The following is a 13,089-nucleotide window of genomic DNA, read 5'->3' as shown; positions in this document are numbered from 1 at the left end:
GGGATTGAACGCCGACCTGCATGAAGCGAGACTGTCGCTCTACCGTTCAGTATCAAGCCATTACGACTATATAGCACTGGGAAGGGGTCAGGATTTGGGATGGGACGGGGGAAAGGAATGGTGACCCAACCACTTGTATGGACGGTCGGGGATTGAACGCCGACCTGCATGAAGCGAGACCGTCGTTCTACCGTTCAGCAGCAAGCCATTACGACTATATAAGCACTGTGGAAAGAGGCCAGGATAAGGACTTGAGATGGAACAGTTTATCTTCAAGTTATCTTGAAATGCTTTCGGGGCTTAGCGTCCCCGCGGCCCGGTCACCGCCCCAGGCCATATACCTCACACATACTCACTCTTCACAACCCCACAACACTTACCCAACGCGTTAATTGAACCCATTTAGAACGCTTAACATTTATTCAAGATTATGATAAATTTCTCTGTCCAAATAGGTGTCGCTCCACGAGCCAAACAGGCGGCCCCAGAAGGTGTGAAAGGATAGGAACAGGTCGATAGGGTGAGTAGGAAGGGGCCCCCAGAAGCTGTGAAAGGATAGGTACAGGTCGATAGGGTGAGTAGGAAGGGGCCCCCAGAAGTTGTGAAAGGATAGGTACAGGTCGATAGGGTGAGTAGGAAGGGGCCCCCAGAAGCTGTAAAAGAATAGGTACAGGTCGATAGGGTGAGTAGGAAGGGGCCCCCAGAAGTTGTGAAAGGATAGGTACAGGTCGATAGGGTGAGTAGGAAGGGGCCCCCAGAGCTCCTGTGGGGGGCCCCCAACACAGGATAGATGGTAATCGAGGAAGGATTGGTAGAGAGAGGCATAGGGAAAGAGGATTGGTTTGATTGGTAAATGACTGATTGGGTACAGGAGCAGGTGGAAATGTTTGTTGATTGTGGTTGACAATGAAGAGTTAGTAATTGTGATGGGTGGTGATTGGTAGTGGTAGGAGGGGAATAGGTAATTGTGGTTGGTAATTGGCTGTAAGTGATGGTGGTGATTGTAACGATGATTGTGACGATTGTTGGGGTGGTGAAGGTGGTAGTTGTGGTAGTTAGTGACTGTGGTAGTGACGATGGGGATAGTGGTCGTGGTGAAGGTAGTAGTGGTAGCACAGTCGAACTAGACACAGTCGAACTAGACACAGTCGAACTGAAGACAGTCGAACTAGACACAGTCGAACTGAAGACAGTCGAACTAGACACAGTCGAACTGAAGGCAGTCGAACTAGACACAGTCGAACTGAAGACAGTCGAACTAGACACAGTCGAACTGAAGACAGTCGAACTAGACACAGTCGAACTAGACACAGTCGAACTGAAGACAGTCGAACTAGACACAGTCGAACTGAAGACAGTCGAACTGGACACAGTCGAACTGGACACAGTCGAACTGAAGACAGTCGAACTAGACACAGTCGAACTGAAGACAGTCGAACTGGACACAGTCGAACTGAAGACAGTCGAACTGGACACAGTCGAACTGAAGACAGTCGAACTAGACACAGTCGAACTAGACACAGTCGAACTGGACACAGTCGAACTGAAGACAGTCGAACTAGACACAGTCGAACTAGACACAGTCGAACTGAAGACAGTCGAACTAGACACAGTCGAACTAGACACAGTCGAACTAGACACAGTCGAACTGAAGACAGTCGAACTAGACACAGTCGAACTGAAGACAGTCGAACTGGACACAGTCGAACTGAAGACAGTCGAACTGGACACAGTCGAACTGAAGACAGTCGAACTAGACACAGTCGAACTAGACACAGTCGAACTGAAGACAGTCGAACTAGACACAGTCGAACTAGACACAGTCGAACTAGACACAGTCGAACTGAAGACAGTCGAACTAGACACAGTCGAACTGAAGACAGTCGAACTAGACACAGTCGAACTAGACACAGTCGAACTGAAGACAGTCGAACTAGACACAGTCGAACTAGACACAGTCGAACTAGACACAGTCGAACTGAAGACAGTCGAACTAGACACAGTCGAACTAGACACAGTCGAACTGAAGACAGTCGAACTAGACACAGTCGAACTAGACACAGTCGAACTAGACACAGTCGAACTGAAGACAGTCGAACTAGACACAGTCGAACTAGACACAGTCGAACTAGACACAGTCGAACTAGACACAGTCGAACTAGACACAGTCGAACTAGACACAGTCGAACTAGACACAGTCGAACTAGACACAGTCGAACTGAAGACAGTCGAACTAGACACAGTCGAACTGAAGACAGTCGAACTAGACACAGTCGAACTGGACACAGTCGAACTGAAGACAGTCGAACTAGACACAGTCGAACTAGACACAGTCGAACTAGACACAGTCGAACTAGACACAGTCGAACTGAAGACAGTCGAACTAGACACAGTCGAACTAGACACAGTCGAACTGAAGACAGTCGAACTAGACACAGTCGAACTGAAGACAGTCGAACTAGACACAGTCGAACTGGACACAGTCGAACTGGACACAGTCGAACTGGACACAGTCGAACTGAAGACAGTCGAACTAGACACAGTCGAACTAGACACAGTCGAACTGAAGACAGTCGAACTAGACACAGTCGAACTGAAGACAGTCGAACTAGACACAGTCGAACTAGACACAGTCGAACTAGACACAGTCGAACTAGACTCTGTCTCTCTCTCTCTCTCTCTCTCTCTAGAGAGAGAGAGAGAGAGAGAGACAGAGACAGAGACAGAGAGAGACAGAGAGAGACAGAGACAGAGAGACAGAGCGAGAGAGAGAGAGAGAACGAGCCCGCGAAGTAGAAGAGCTTCCCGAAGACGAGTTCGTAGAAACAAAGGCTTCAATCTCCCTCCAGAGGCTATGCAAGGCGATTAGCAATTGCGCTTCGCCTGTGCAACAACAAATACCTTTGAGTTGAGTAATGGTGACGCGTTGATTGGCATTAATCCCAATTGGCCGAGTAATCATTACGTGTATAATTACTTCTGGGCGTGTCTAATTGCACAATTACTATGATAAACAGGTTAATTACAGCTTAACAATGACGAAAGATGGCCCGAGGTACGTAGGATTAGCTAATCAATCTCCAGTAATGTTATGGGCTCCAAGGAGACCAGGAGCTATAATTGTTGGCTGGTGTTGAATTGCCTCGTTTGGATAGTTTGGTGAAAGTCTTAACATTGAAGTCTTCATTGAGACTTATTGGTTAAAGCCTATTTTTTTAGGTTCCTCTCTCTCTCTCCCCCTCCCGAAGAAAATAAATTCTTGGTGGTCCGAGTTCAATCCCCGATGGTTCAAGTAGTTAGGCACTGTTCCTTCACTTCATTCTTATATCCCAGAGCTTATCCTGTCCCAATATCCCTCCTAAAGGCTTTGAGCCATGCTAACTTCTGATTTCTAACTGTCCTAACTGATTTCTAACTTCTAACTTCTTATCTAATCTTTTCTTCTTAACTTAAAGTTTCCTTTCCTTCAAGTTATTTGATGAATATTGAATTGATGACAATGATATTTGATGATAAGAATTGAAGCAATCTTTAACTTCTCTTCAATTCGTTTTTTGATGGCTGTACTAGGCTTCCCTTCAATTGTTCAGTTTTTCAATTGACCATTCAAGTTCAAGTAGGTTTATTGACACAAGAAAAAATACATCTCAAAGGGATAGAGTAGTTTAGGCAATTTATACCCCCTCTTTACCTTGAGGTGCTTCCGGGGCTTAGGGTCCCCTCGGCCCGGTCGTCGACCAGGCCTCCCTCAATTGATAATTTTTTCTCTTTGTCGTAAAAAAATATTCCTAACTCTAGGGATTAATTTTAAAATCCTTCTAAATAGATAAGAAGAACCTAACTAGGGTCTAACTAGGGTCTAACTAGGGTCTAACTAGGGTCTAACTAGGGTCTAAATAGGGTCTAACAAGAGAAAACAAATGAATAACATTATATATTGATTTACAAGTAGATTCAAGAAGGTTATCTTGAGGTTATCTTGAGATGATTTCGGGGCTTTAGTGTCCCCGCGGCCCAGTCCTCGACCAGGCCTTCACCCCCAGGAAGCAGCCCGTGACAGCTGACTAACTCCCAGGTACCTATTTACTGCTAGGTAACAGGGGCATTCAGGGTGAAAGAAACTTTGCCCATTTGTTTCTGCCTCGTGCGGGAATCGAACCCGCGCCACAGAATTACGAGTCCTGCGCGCTATCCACCAGGCTACGAGGCCCCGAAGAAGATACATTGGGGTTTATAAATGGAATGGAATTATTAGGGGAAAGCACCAAGCCAATACAATATTCCACTTGGAAGGGGTCAGGATAAGGATTTGGGATGGGACGGGGAGAAAGGAATGGTGCCCAGCCACTTGTGGACGGTCGGGGGATTGAACACCGACCTGCATGAAGCGAGACCGTCGCTCTACCGTCCACCACAAGGGTAGCAACCATTGAGGTTTTTACATGGTTGTAAAGCTACTATCAATCATAGTGTTTCAGGTCCTTAATCTAACAGATAATATTAAGTATATAATTTGTACCAAAATTGAAGAAAGTTAACAGTACATTGTAAGAAATTTTGAAGAAATTTAGTAGGTACATTATGTTAAAATTTGAGAATTATTAATAGGTACATTGTAAGAACATTCTTCATTGTACATTGTAACATTCTTCAATTTTTGGTACAATTTTCCTCTTTGTTACACATCCCCCAGGAAGCAGCAGCCCGTAGCAGCTGTCTAACTCCCAGGTACCTATTTACTGCTAGGTGAACAGGAGCATGAGGGTGAAAGACACTCTGCCCATTTGTTTCCGCCTGGGGGATCGAACCCGGAACCTCAGGACTACGTACCCCAAGCGTGTAAAGCCGCTGTTTTTCATAGTACACCGTAATGCGAAGGTATGCGTTATATAGCGACCATTACGTACACAATGAGACGTATGAGTGGGGGGAGGCGCCCCCTTCCCCCCCCAGGGGGGGTAGGGAAACCTCAGTAAGCCAATTAGTCTATTAGTGTATACCTTGAGAAGCTGAGTATACCTTCCAGTGAGTATACCCAGGAAGGTATATATAGGAAAGGACAGGATAGGAGCTGGGATAGAAGGACGAAGTAAAAGAACGGTGCCCAACCACTTGGACCATCGGGGGATCGAACGAGGACCTGCAAGAAGCGAGGTGATGCTGTACCTCCCACTACAAGCGGGTCGGACAATCAAGTCAGGTTTGACTTTTCAATCAAGAATAATTCTTCCAATTTAAATATTTCCAAAAATACTTAGTTTTCAATTGAATAAAATAATTATATATTAATAAACGAGGTGAACTTTAATGATAGGTATTTTGTCAAGGAGTTAATCATTATATTATATCCGTTATATAATATATAATGGGCCGTTATATCCTATCCTCGTCTGGAACTATATATATATATATATATATATATATATATATATATATATATATATATATATATATATATATATATATATATATATATATATATATATATATATATATAAGGATTAATTCATTAAAACAGCCGCCCCGCGACGCCTTTTATTAATTCTTTTGTTTTTGTTTTGACCGTGACTCCTCTCATACTTCAGTATTGCCAGTCAGAGGGTCGGGAATTTCTCGCGGGGGGGATATCATCTTTTGATTCAAAATATTACCATTTGCTAAGTAGGATATGGTGATATCTAACGTATGCACGAATTAACGAGCAATTTGATATTTTTTTAGTTACAAATAAGAGCGTTATTGGGAGTTTGAGAGAATAAATTGGCCAAATTCTTGTCTACGGCTTGGTAACGCTGATGTTCTTGAAAGCCAAAGGGGAAGATGCTAACAAAGCAGCGACAGATCTGTCAATCAAGCCAATTGAAGACTTGAAGTGATTTATGCGCGTGATTGGTGATATTGATGTGGTTAGCCAGTTGTCATTGGGAGAGTCTGTAAGCAAATGAGGGGCGCGACAAAAGCGCGCCAAAGGAACAGAAAACGGGAACACTTGACAAAACAATACCGCCATGCGCCCCTAATGGTCTCACTTTCTCAACTCGGGCCGAAGATACGGCTGATTTATTGATTCTCAAGCCGATGGATTGAAAAGGTACATAATGCTGATTGAAGGGAATCAATTCGACCATGCTATGGCGCTCTCATATACAAGTCACTCCAAGGAAATCATTAAAATCAAAATATTTAGCGTCGCCCGATGCCATATTGGTTTAGGTGGCGCTGGGCTCCTGAATTCTATTCTGTTTGACAAAGAGAAAGTTATACAATAGTCACTTGAGCGACAGATGACACGTGGTTCTTCTTCACTAAGATGGCGTCTCTCTCTCTCTCTCTCTCTCTCTCTCTCTCTCTCTCTCTCTCTCTCTCTCTCTCTCTCTCTCTCTCTCTCTCTCTCTCTCTCTCTCTCTCTCTCTCTCTCTCTCTCTCTCTCTCTCTCTCTCTCTCTCTCTGTCTCTCTCTCTCTCTCTCTCTCTCTCTGTCTCTCTCTCTGTCTGTCTGTCTCTCTCTCTCTCTCTCTCTCTCTCTCTCTCTCTCTCTCTCTCTCTCTCTCTCTCTCTCTCTCTCTCTCTCTCTCTCTCTCTCTCTCTCTCTCTCTCTCTCTCTTTCTTTCTCTCTCTCTCTCTCTCTCTCTCTCTCTCTCTCTCTCTCTCTCTCTCTCTCTCTCTCTCTCTCTCTCTCTCTCTCTCTCTCTCTCTCTCTCTCTCTCTCTCTCTCTCTCTCTCTCTCTCTCTCTCTCCTGAAAGCAGGCTGAGAGCTTTCCCTTCCCATAGCTCAAGGTAAGCCTTACCCTACTAGTTTTCCCTTGAGTACGACTTGCTAATCGTTTAACAACCAGGTTCCCAATCACTGATGGTATATAGTGATAGTTCCTTGCTGTCGAAAATATGAAAGTTCCTTCCCTCTGCCGTAGACACGAGTTTCCTTCCTTTGTGAAAGAAATGAAAGCAGTCTTCCCTTTTCCCCTGCTGCTGAGGGATCCCCCCATGAAAGATGCTATCAGAAAGGCTGGTCGTGAAGTCCTATAGACGTCGTGAAGTCCTATAGACGTCGTGAAGTCCTATAGAGGCCGCTATATATCCTTCATAATACCTACTAAACTCCTACACTTGCCCTTATAGGATGTTATACAGGCGTGTGTCCTCATATATGATAGCCTGGCTTAAGGATAGCCCAAAGGATAAAGTCCAGAGTCCTACCCTGCAGGATATCCATTATCCCTATCCTCCACATGACCGCCAGAGGACTCTAAATCCCTAAATTAACGTCCTGGACTATTTAGAGTCCTTAATGCCTTTAATGATTCACAAATAAATGACTCTTAGTCTCATAATTCAGGTGGAATGTCGCATATTTTTATTTGGCGCCAAAAAATAAACAATAAATGATTGAAACGGAGCCAACGGGGCGAGGACAAGGTAGCATCGCTATCGGGAGATCCGATCCCCCTATAGAGAGTCTGGTGCCAATCCGACCCCAACCAACGCACCAAAGCCGATTACCAGACCGAAGACTATCAAGCCGGATGATTGGACGATTGATATTGTGACGTCAGATGATCGCATCGACAGCCGCGCCGCAAAACAAAAGACTGTCGCGCAGCCCCTCTCCCCCCTCTCTGAATGCGCTTACTACGGTAAATAATCAGTAGAAAGGAACAACTTGAATGGGATGGGAATATATACCTATTTCTAAGACTCCGGAAGGATCTAAATCCCGTGTTGGTATGAGCATTATGACGTCATAATGACATTGTGACGTCATAGCGAAGACATAGTGACGTCACACTCCTATGTTAAAAAAAACACGACATTTTATATGCAAATTTTCGATAGATTAACTTGGGTCAGGTTAGGTTAGGTTAAGTTAGCAGTTCAACAGTTGATTGATGGTTGAGAGATGGGTCCAAAGAGCCGAAGCTCAACCCTTCCCCTTGCCAGCATAACTTGGTGAGTCAAGATAGGGGTAGGTTAAGTTAGGATAAGTTAAGTTAAGTTAGGATAAGTTAGGTTAGATTAAGTTAGGATAAGTTAGGTTAGGTTAAGTTAGGATAAGTTAGGTTAGGTTAAGTTAGGATAAGTTAGGTTAGGATAAGTTAGGTTAGGTTAAGTTAGGTTAAGTTAGGATAAGTTAGGTTAGGTTAAGTTAGGATAAGTTAGGTTAAGTTAGGATAAGTTAGGTTAAGTTAGGATAAGTTAGGTTAGGCTAAGTTAGGTTAGGTTAAGTTAGGACAAGTTAGGACAAGTTAGGTTAGGTTAAGTTAGAATAAGTTAGGTTAGGTTAAGTTAGGATAAGTTAGGTTAGGTTAAGTTAGGATAAGTTAGGTTAGGTTAAGTTAGGATAAGTTAGGTTAGGTTAAGTTAGGTTAGGTTAAGTTAGGATATGTTAGGTTAGGTCAAGTTAGGATAAGTTAGGTTAGGTATATTCTTGTTTTAAACAACTATGAGGTTGTTTATGGCAATAATAACTTCGGGGTTGTGAAGTTTACAAGTTCGTAAACTGTTTAATAACTGTAAACAAAGCCGCTTTGATCGTTAAAAGATGCACAGGTTTCGTAATATCTGGTGTTGAGTGCCACAGTGTGTACTAATAATAGTCAGCGCCCACACACCTGAAATACAACACCTCCCCCACACACACCTGAAATACAACACTCCCTTCCACACATCTGAAAACACAACACTTCCCCCCACACACACCTGAAACACAACACTTCCCCCCCACACACCTGAAATACAACACTTCTACACAACACTCTCCCCTACACCTGAAACCCCCAAGACACCTGAAACACCCCCCCCCCTCTCCCACACATCTGAAACACAACACAACACTCTCCCCTACACCTGAAACCCCCCAAGACACCTGAAACACACCCGCCCCCTCCTCCCCCACACATCTGAAACACAACACAACACTCTCCCCTACACCTGAAACCCCCCAAGACACCTGAAACACACCCGCCCCCTCCTCCCCCCCACACATCTGAAACACAACACAACACTCTCCCTACACCTGAAACACCCCCCCTTCCCCTCCCCACACATCTGAAACACAACACAACTCTCCCCTACACCTGAAACACCCCCCTCCCCCTCCCCCCACACACCTGAAACACAAATCAGCGATTCCCGTCAATAATTCACAGCCAAACCCGCTGTGTCACTGTATCGAAGAGCAATCAACGCCGAAAACCCTCTCACGATGGACTTAATCCCCTGAAAAGCAAGTTCGAATCCCAAATGCATTAGCCTTCGGGGGCTCTAGGCGGGCTCCGGGCTCTCAGGGGGGCTCTGGAGCACGAGGTCGTCGCCGGGTTTGGGGCTCAGGGCTTCTGGAGGCGCTCTTTGGGAAGTCGTAGATCAGATGAACGACCTGAACGACCTGAATATGACCTGTATAGGACAGGTTTCACACAAGCGGGACGGCCGAGGTGCTTGTAACTAAGAGAGAGAGACAGACAGAGAGACACAGACAGACAGACAGACAGACAGACAGACAGACAGACAGACAGACAGACAGACAGAAGAACAACTGACAGTCGACAAAAAACGACGTTTCCCGCGCCGCGGCCCCGCCTGGGAATTGTCAACATCGACTATTAGTTGATCTCTTTATCCTAATTGCTTCGGCTAGGTCCACTCCACAACAGATAATTATAAACCAGATGATTCCCCCCCTTCGACCATTCATCCTTACAATGGTAATGGGGTCTCTATTTGCATGTAAGGAGACCGTAGAGGCTGGTTGCATGGTAGGATGGTTCCGTCGTTTGGTGGGATAGATGTATGGTTCAGGAAATTGGTTTGAGGTTGACTGTGGATAAGTATTCCCAAAGGGCCGCGAGTATTCAAATATGAGCGCGAATATTCAAATATGACCGCGAGGATTCAAATATGACCGCGAGTATTCAAATATGACCGCGAGTATTCAAATATGACCGCAAGGATTCAAATATGACCGCGAATATTCAAATATGACCGCGAGTATTCAAATATGACCGCGAGTATTCAAATATGACCGCGAGGATTCAAATATGACCGCGAATATTCAAATATGACCGCGAGTATTCAAATATGACCGCGAGGATTCAAATATGACCGCGAGGATTCAAATATGACCGCGAATATTCAAATATGACCGCGAGTATTCAAATATGACCGCGAGTATTCAAATATGACCGCGAGTATTCAAATATGACCGCGAATATTCAAATATGACCGCGAATATTCAAAATAAAACCGAAAATACTACGACACGACCATAAATTTCCGAAGGCGTGACGTCACAAGTACGTCAATATCCGGATTCTTTACACGAACGTAAACAAACGAAACGCCAAATACACTTCAGAGCCTCTTTTTAAAATGACATATACCCCCCCCCCCCAAACGGCGTGGGAATATTTGTGGAATTGATCCGACGCCTGTGAATCCGCCTTAATCCGCAAAGACATGGATTTATGGGACGAACGTAACATTGGACTTGGTAATTACCTGCCGAATAATGGGAGGAGAGGGTTGATAGGGGGAATAGAGAGAGAGGTTTGGAGTGGGAGGGGGGGGGGGGAGGGGAGGGATAGAGAGGATAGGAGGTGAGACGAAGATAGAGAAGATAGAGACAGCAGCAACACCACTATCTCCAACAACAACAACAACAAGGCTTTGGATTAATTGTAGAGCGACGCCTAGCTTCTTGCATGGTCGGTGTTCGATCCCCCGATGTTGCAAGTGATTGGGCACCGTTTCTTCCTTTCGTCCTCATATTCCAGCTCCTTGTCCTCATATTCCAGCTCCTTGTCCTCATATCCCAGCTCCTTGTCCTCATATCTCAGCTCCTTGTCCTTATATCCCAGCTTCTTGTCCTCATATCCCCTCTCCTTGTCCTCATATCTCGCGAGAGAGAGAGCTCTCTCTCTCTCGCGAGAGAGAGAGAGAGAGAGAGAGAGAGAGAGAGAGAGAGAGAGAGAGAGAGAGAGAGAGAGAGAGAGAGAGAGAGAGAGAGAGAGAGAGAGAGAGAGAGAGAGAGAGAGAGAGAGAGAAAAATATGAAGCCAGATAGAAGGGGGGAAAAGATGGAAACAGAGGAGAGGGAGAGGCAACAGGGAGAAGGAAAGAGGGGGATACGAATGAGAGAACCCTACCCCCCCTCCCCTCCTCCCCACGCTGGCTGTGCGATCTTTCACGGTCATTGTTCGAGGGTTAGTGCCCGCCAGCCACCGTTTACATCTCAATATGTTCGTTCTTTATCGTGTTCGCCCGGAGGAGGTTACTGTCCAGGCCCAGCACGCCTCCTTCACGCACACCCAACTGCGTGCACGACCTGCACGCGTGTGTGTGCCCACACACAAACACACACACCGCTGGCAAGGCGGGGTCTAGGAGCTAAAGCTCAATGCTGTAGGCACAACTAGGTGAATACAAATAGGTGAACACACACACACACACACACACACTCACACACACACACACACACACACACACACACACACACACACACACACACACACACACACACACACACACACACACACACACACACACACACACACACACACACACATCAATCCTCATCTTGAAGATGTCCTCACCTTAAGAAAAAAAATCAATAACATCTTTCTTCCTTAACGACCCTTACGAAACCACTACATCTTTAAACAATCACATATCGCCTTTCTTAAACATATAACTAAACAGCTTATACGAACCTTGTAACAACCCCCCCAAAGGTTATAATTGTCGTAAACAACCTCAGAGCTCACAAACAATAACAGTAAACACACAGATTGAATAACAGATTGAATAACAGATTGAATAACAGTAAACACACAGATTGAAATTAGAACAAAAATGAACACCAAGAACAGACTAGAACAACTCTAAATGCCTCACTTAACAACCCACAAGAAAAACAATTAAATTATCTACCAACAATGGCCTTAATAGCCATAAAACTCCCCTTCCATCCATCCCCCTCCCTTCCCCCCCCCCTTCCACTGATCAACAAACAGACTATTGATTGAATGATGATTGGCTGGATTGATGGCTGGAAGTAGATGAGAGTTGATGTTGACAGGCTGAGACAGGAAGCGTGAGAAACCTCATGGAAAAGGGGTGACGGGATGGGAAAGGTGTTAAGGGGGGAGGATGGAGCTGTGGAAGGGGGGGGGGAGAGAGAGGGATGGGAGAGAATGGAGAATTATGGGGAATGCATAGGTGAAATGGGTGGAATGGTTGAGTTTACGCTGGCAGGTGGGTTAGGAGGGGGAGATGGGGTTTGTTAGTGGATGGAACAGGTCTTTCCTGGAAGGTGGGAGAGTAATTAGTGCTAGTGGGAAAGCAAATTGCTTCATAGATTACCATGTACTTGGAAGGATGAGACGGCCACTGAGAAAAATAAAGTTCTCAGATTAATCTTACTCCCCATCACTACCCTACCAAGATAACAGACAGGTGATACCTATCAACAGCTGACAGACAGGTGATGGTCTGTCACCCAGACCAGAAAATAGACGAAAACTCATCGACAAGATAACCCACAGAGACACAGGAAGTTATAAATCATCAGATTATCTGATTAGCCTAAAATATGTCAGAATTTCTAAGCAGCCTATTACAGAATTTTCTTTTAAAACCAATATTAAATTTTCCTCTTTAAAAAACCTTAAAGTGGATTGACTTTTGCGACCTTATCCAATGATCTATTGAGCCATAATATTAATTTTAGACGTAAAAGTTAATTATAATTGGATATATATTGATCTATTTATGGTTAAGGATAATCCAATGATTTAGGAGGAGAATATTAGAACATTAGAACATAAGAACAAAGTCTTGGGTATGGGAGGGAGCCGGTCGGCCGAGCGGACAGCACGCTGGACTGTGATCCTGTGGTCCCGGGTTCGATCCCGGGCGCCGGCGAGAAACAATGGACAGAGTTTCTTTCACCCTATGCCCCTGTTACCTAGCAGTAAAAAAGGTACCTGGGTGTTAGTCAGCTGTCACGGGCTGCTTCCTGGGGGTGGAGGCCTGGTCGAGGACCGGGCCGCGGGGACACTAAAGCCCCGAAATCATCTCAAGATAACCTCAAGATA

General features: G+C 45.0%; 1 protein-coding gene across 1 annotated transcript; it reads left to right on the top strand.

Annotated features, from left to right (window-relative positions):
• The first annotated feature begins 1,009 nt into the window (after positions 1–1,009).
• On the top strand, positions 1,010–4,538 carry LOC123746487 (mucin-22-like). The gene is made up of 2 exons (XM_069318541.1): positions 1,010–2,662; positions 4,479–4,538. Exons 1-2 carry the CDS (start codon positions 1,010–1,012, stop codon positions 4,536–4,538), a joined length of 1,713 nt encoding a protein of 570 aa, XP_069174642.1.
• The last annotated feature ends 8,551 nt before the right edge of the window (positions 4,539–13,089 follow it).

The sequence above is a fragment of the Procambarus clarkii genome, chromosome 90 (assembly GCF_040958095.1).
Source record: "Procambarus clarkii isolate CNS0578487 chromosome 90, FALCON_Pclarkii_2.0, whole genome shotgun sequence".
NCBI classification, from domain to species: domain Eukaryota; kingdom Metazoa; phylum Arthropoda; class Malacostraca; order Decapoda; family Cambaridae; genus Procambarus; species Procambarus clarkii.
The sequence above is the reverse complement of the archived record's forward strand: the minus strand, read 5'-3'. Positions and strand labels throughout refer to the sequence as shown.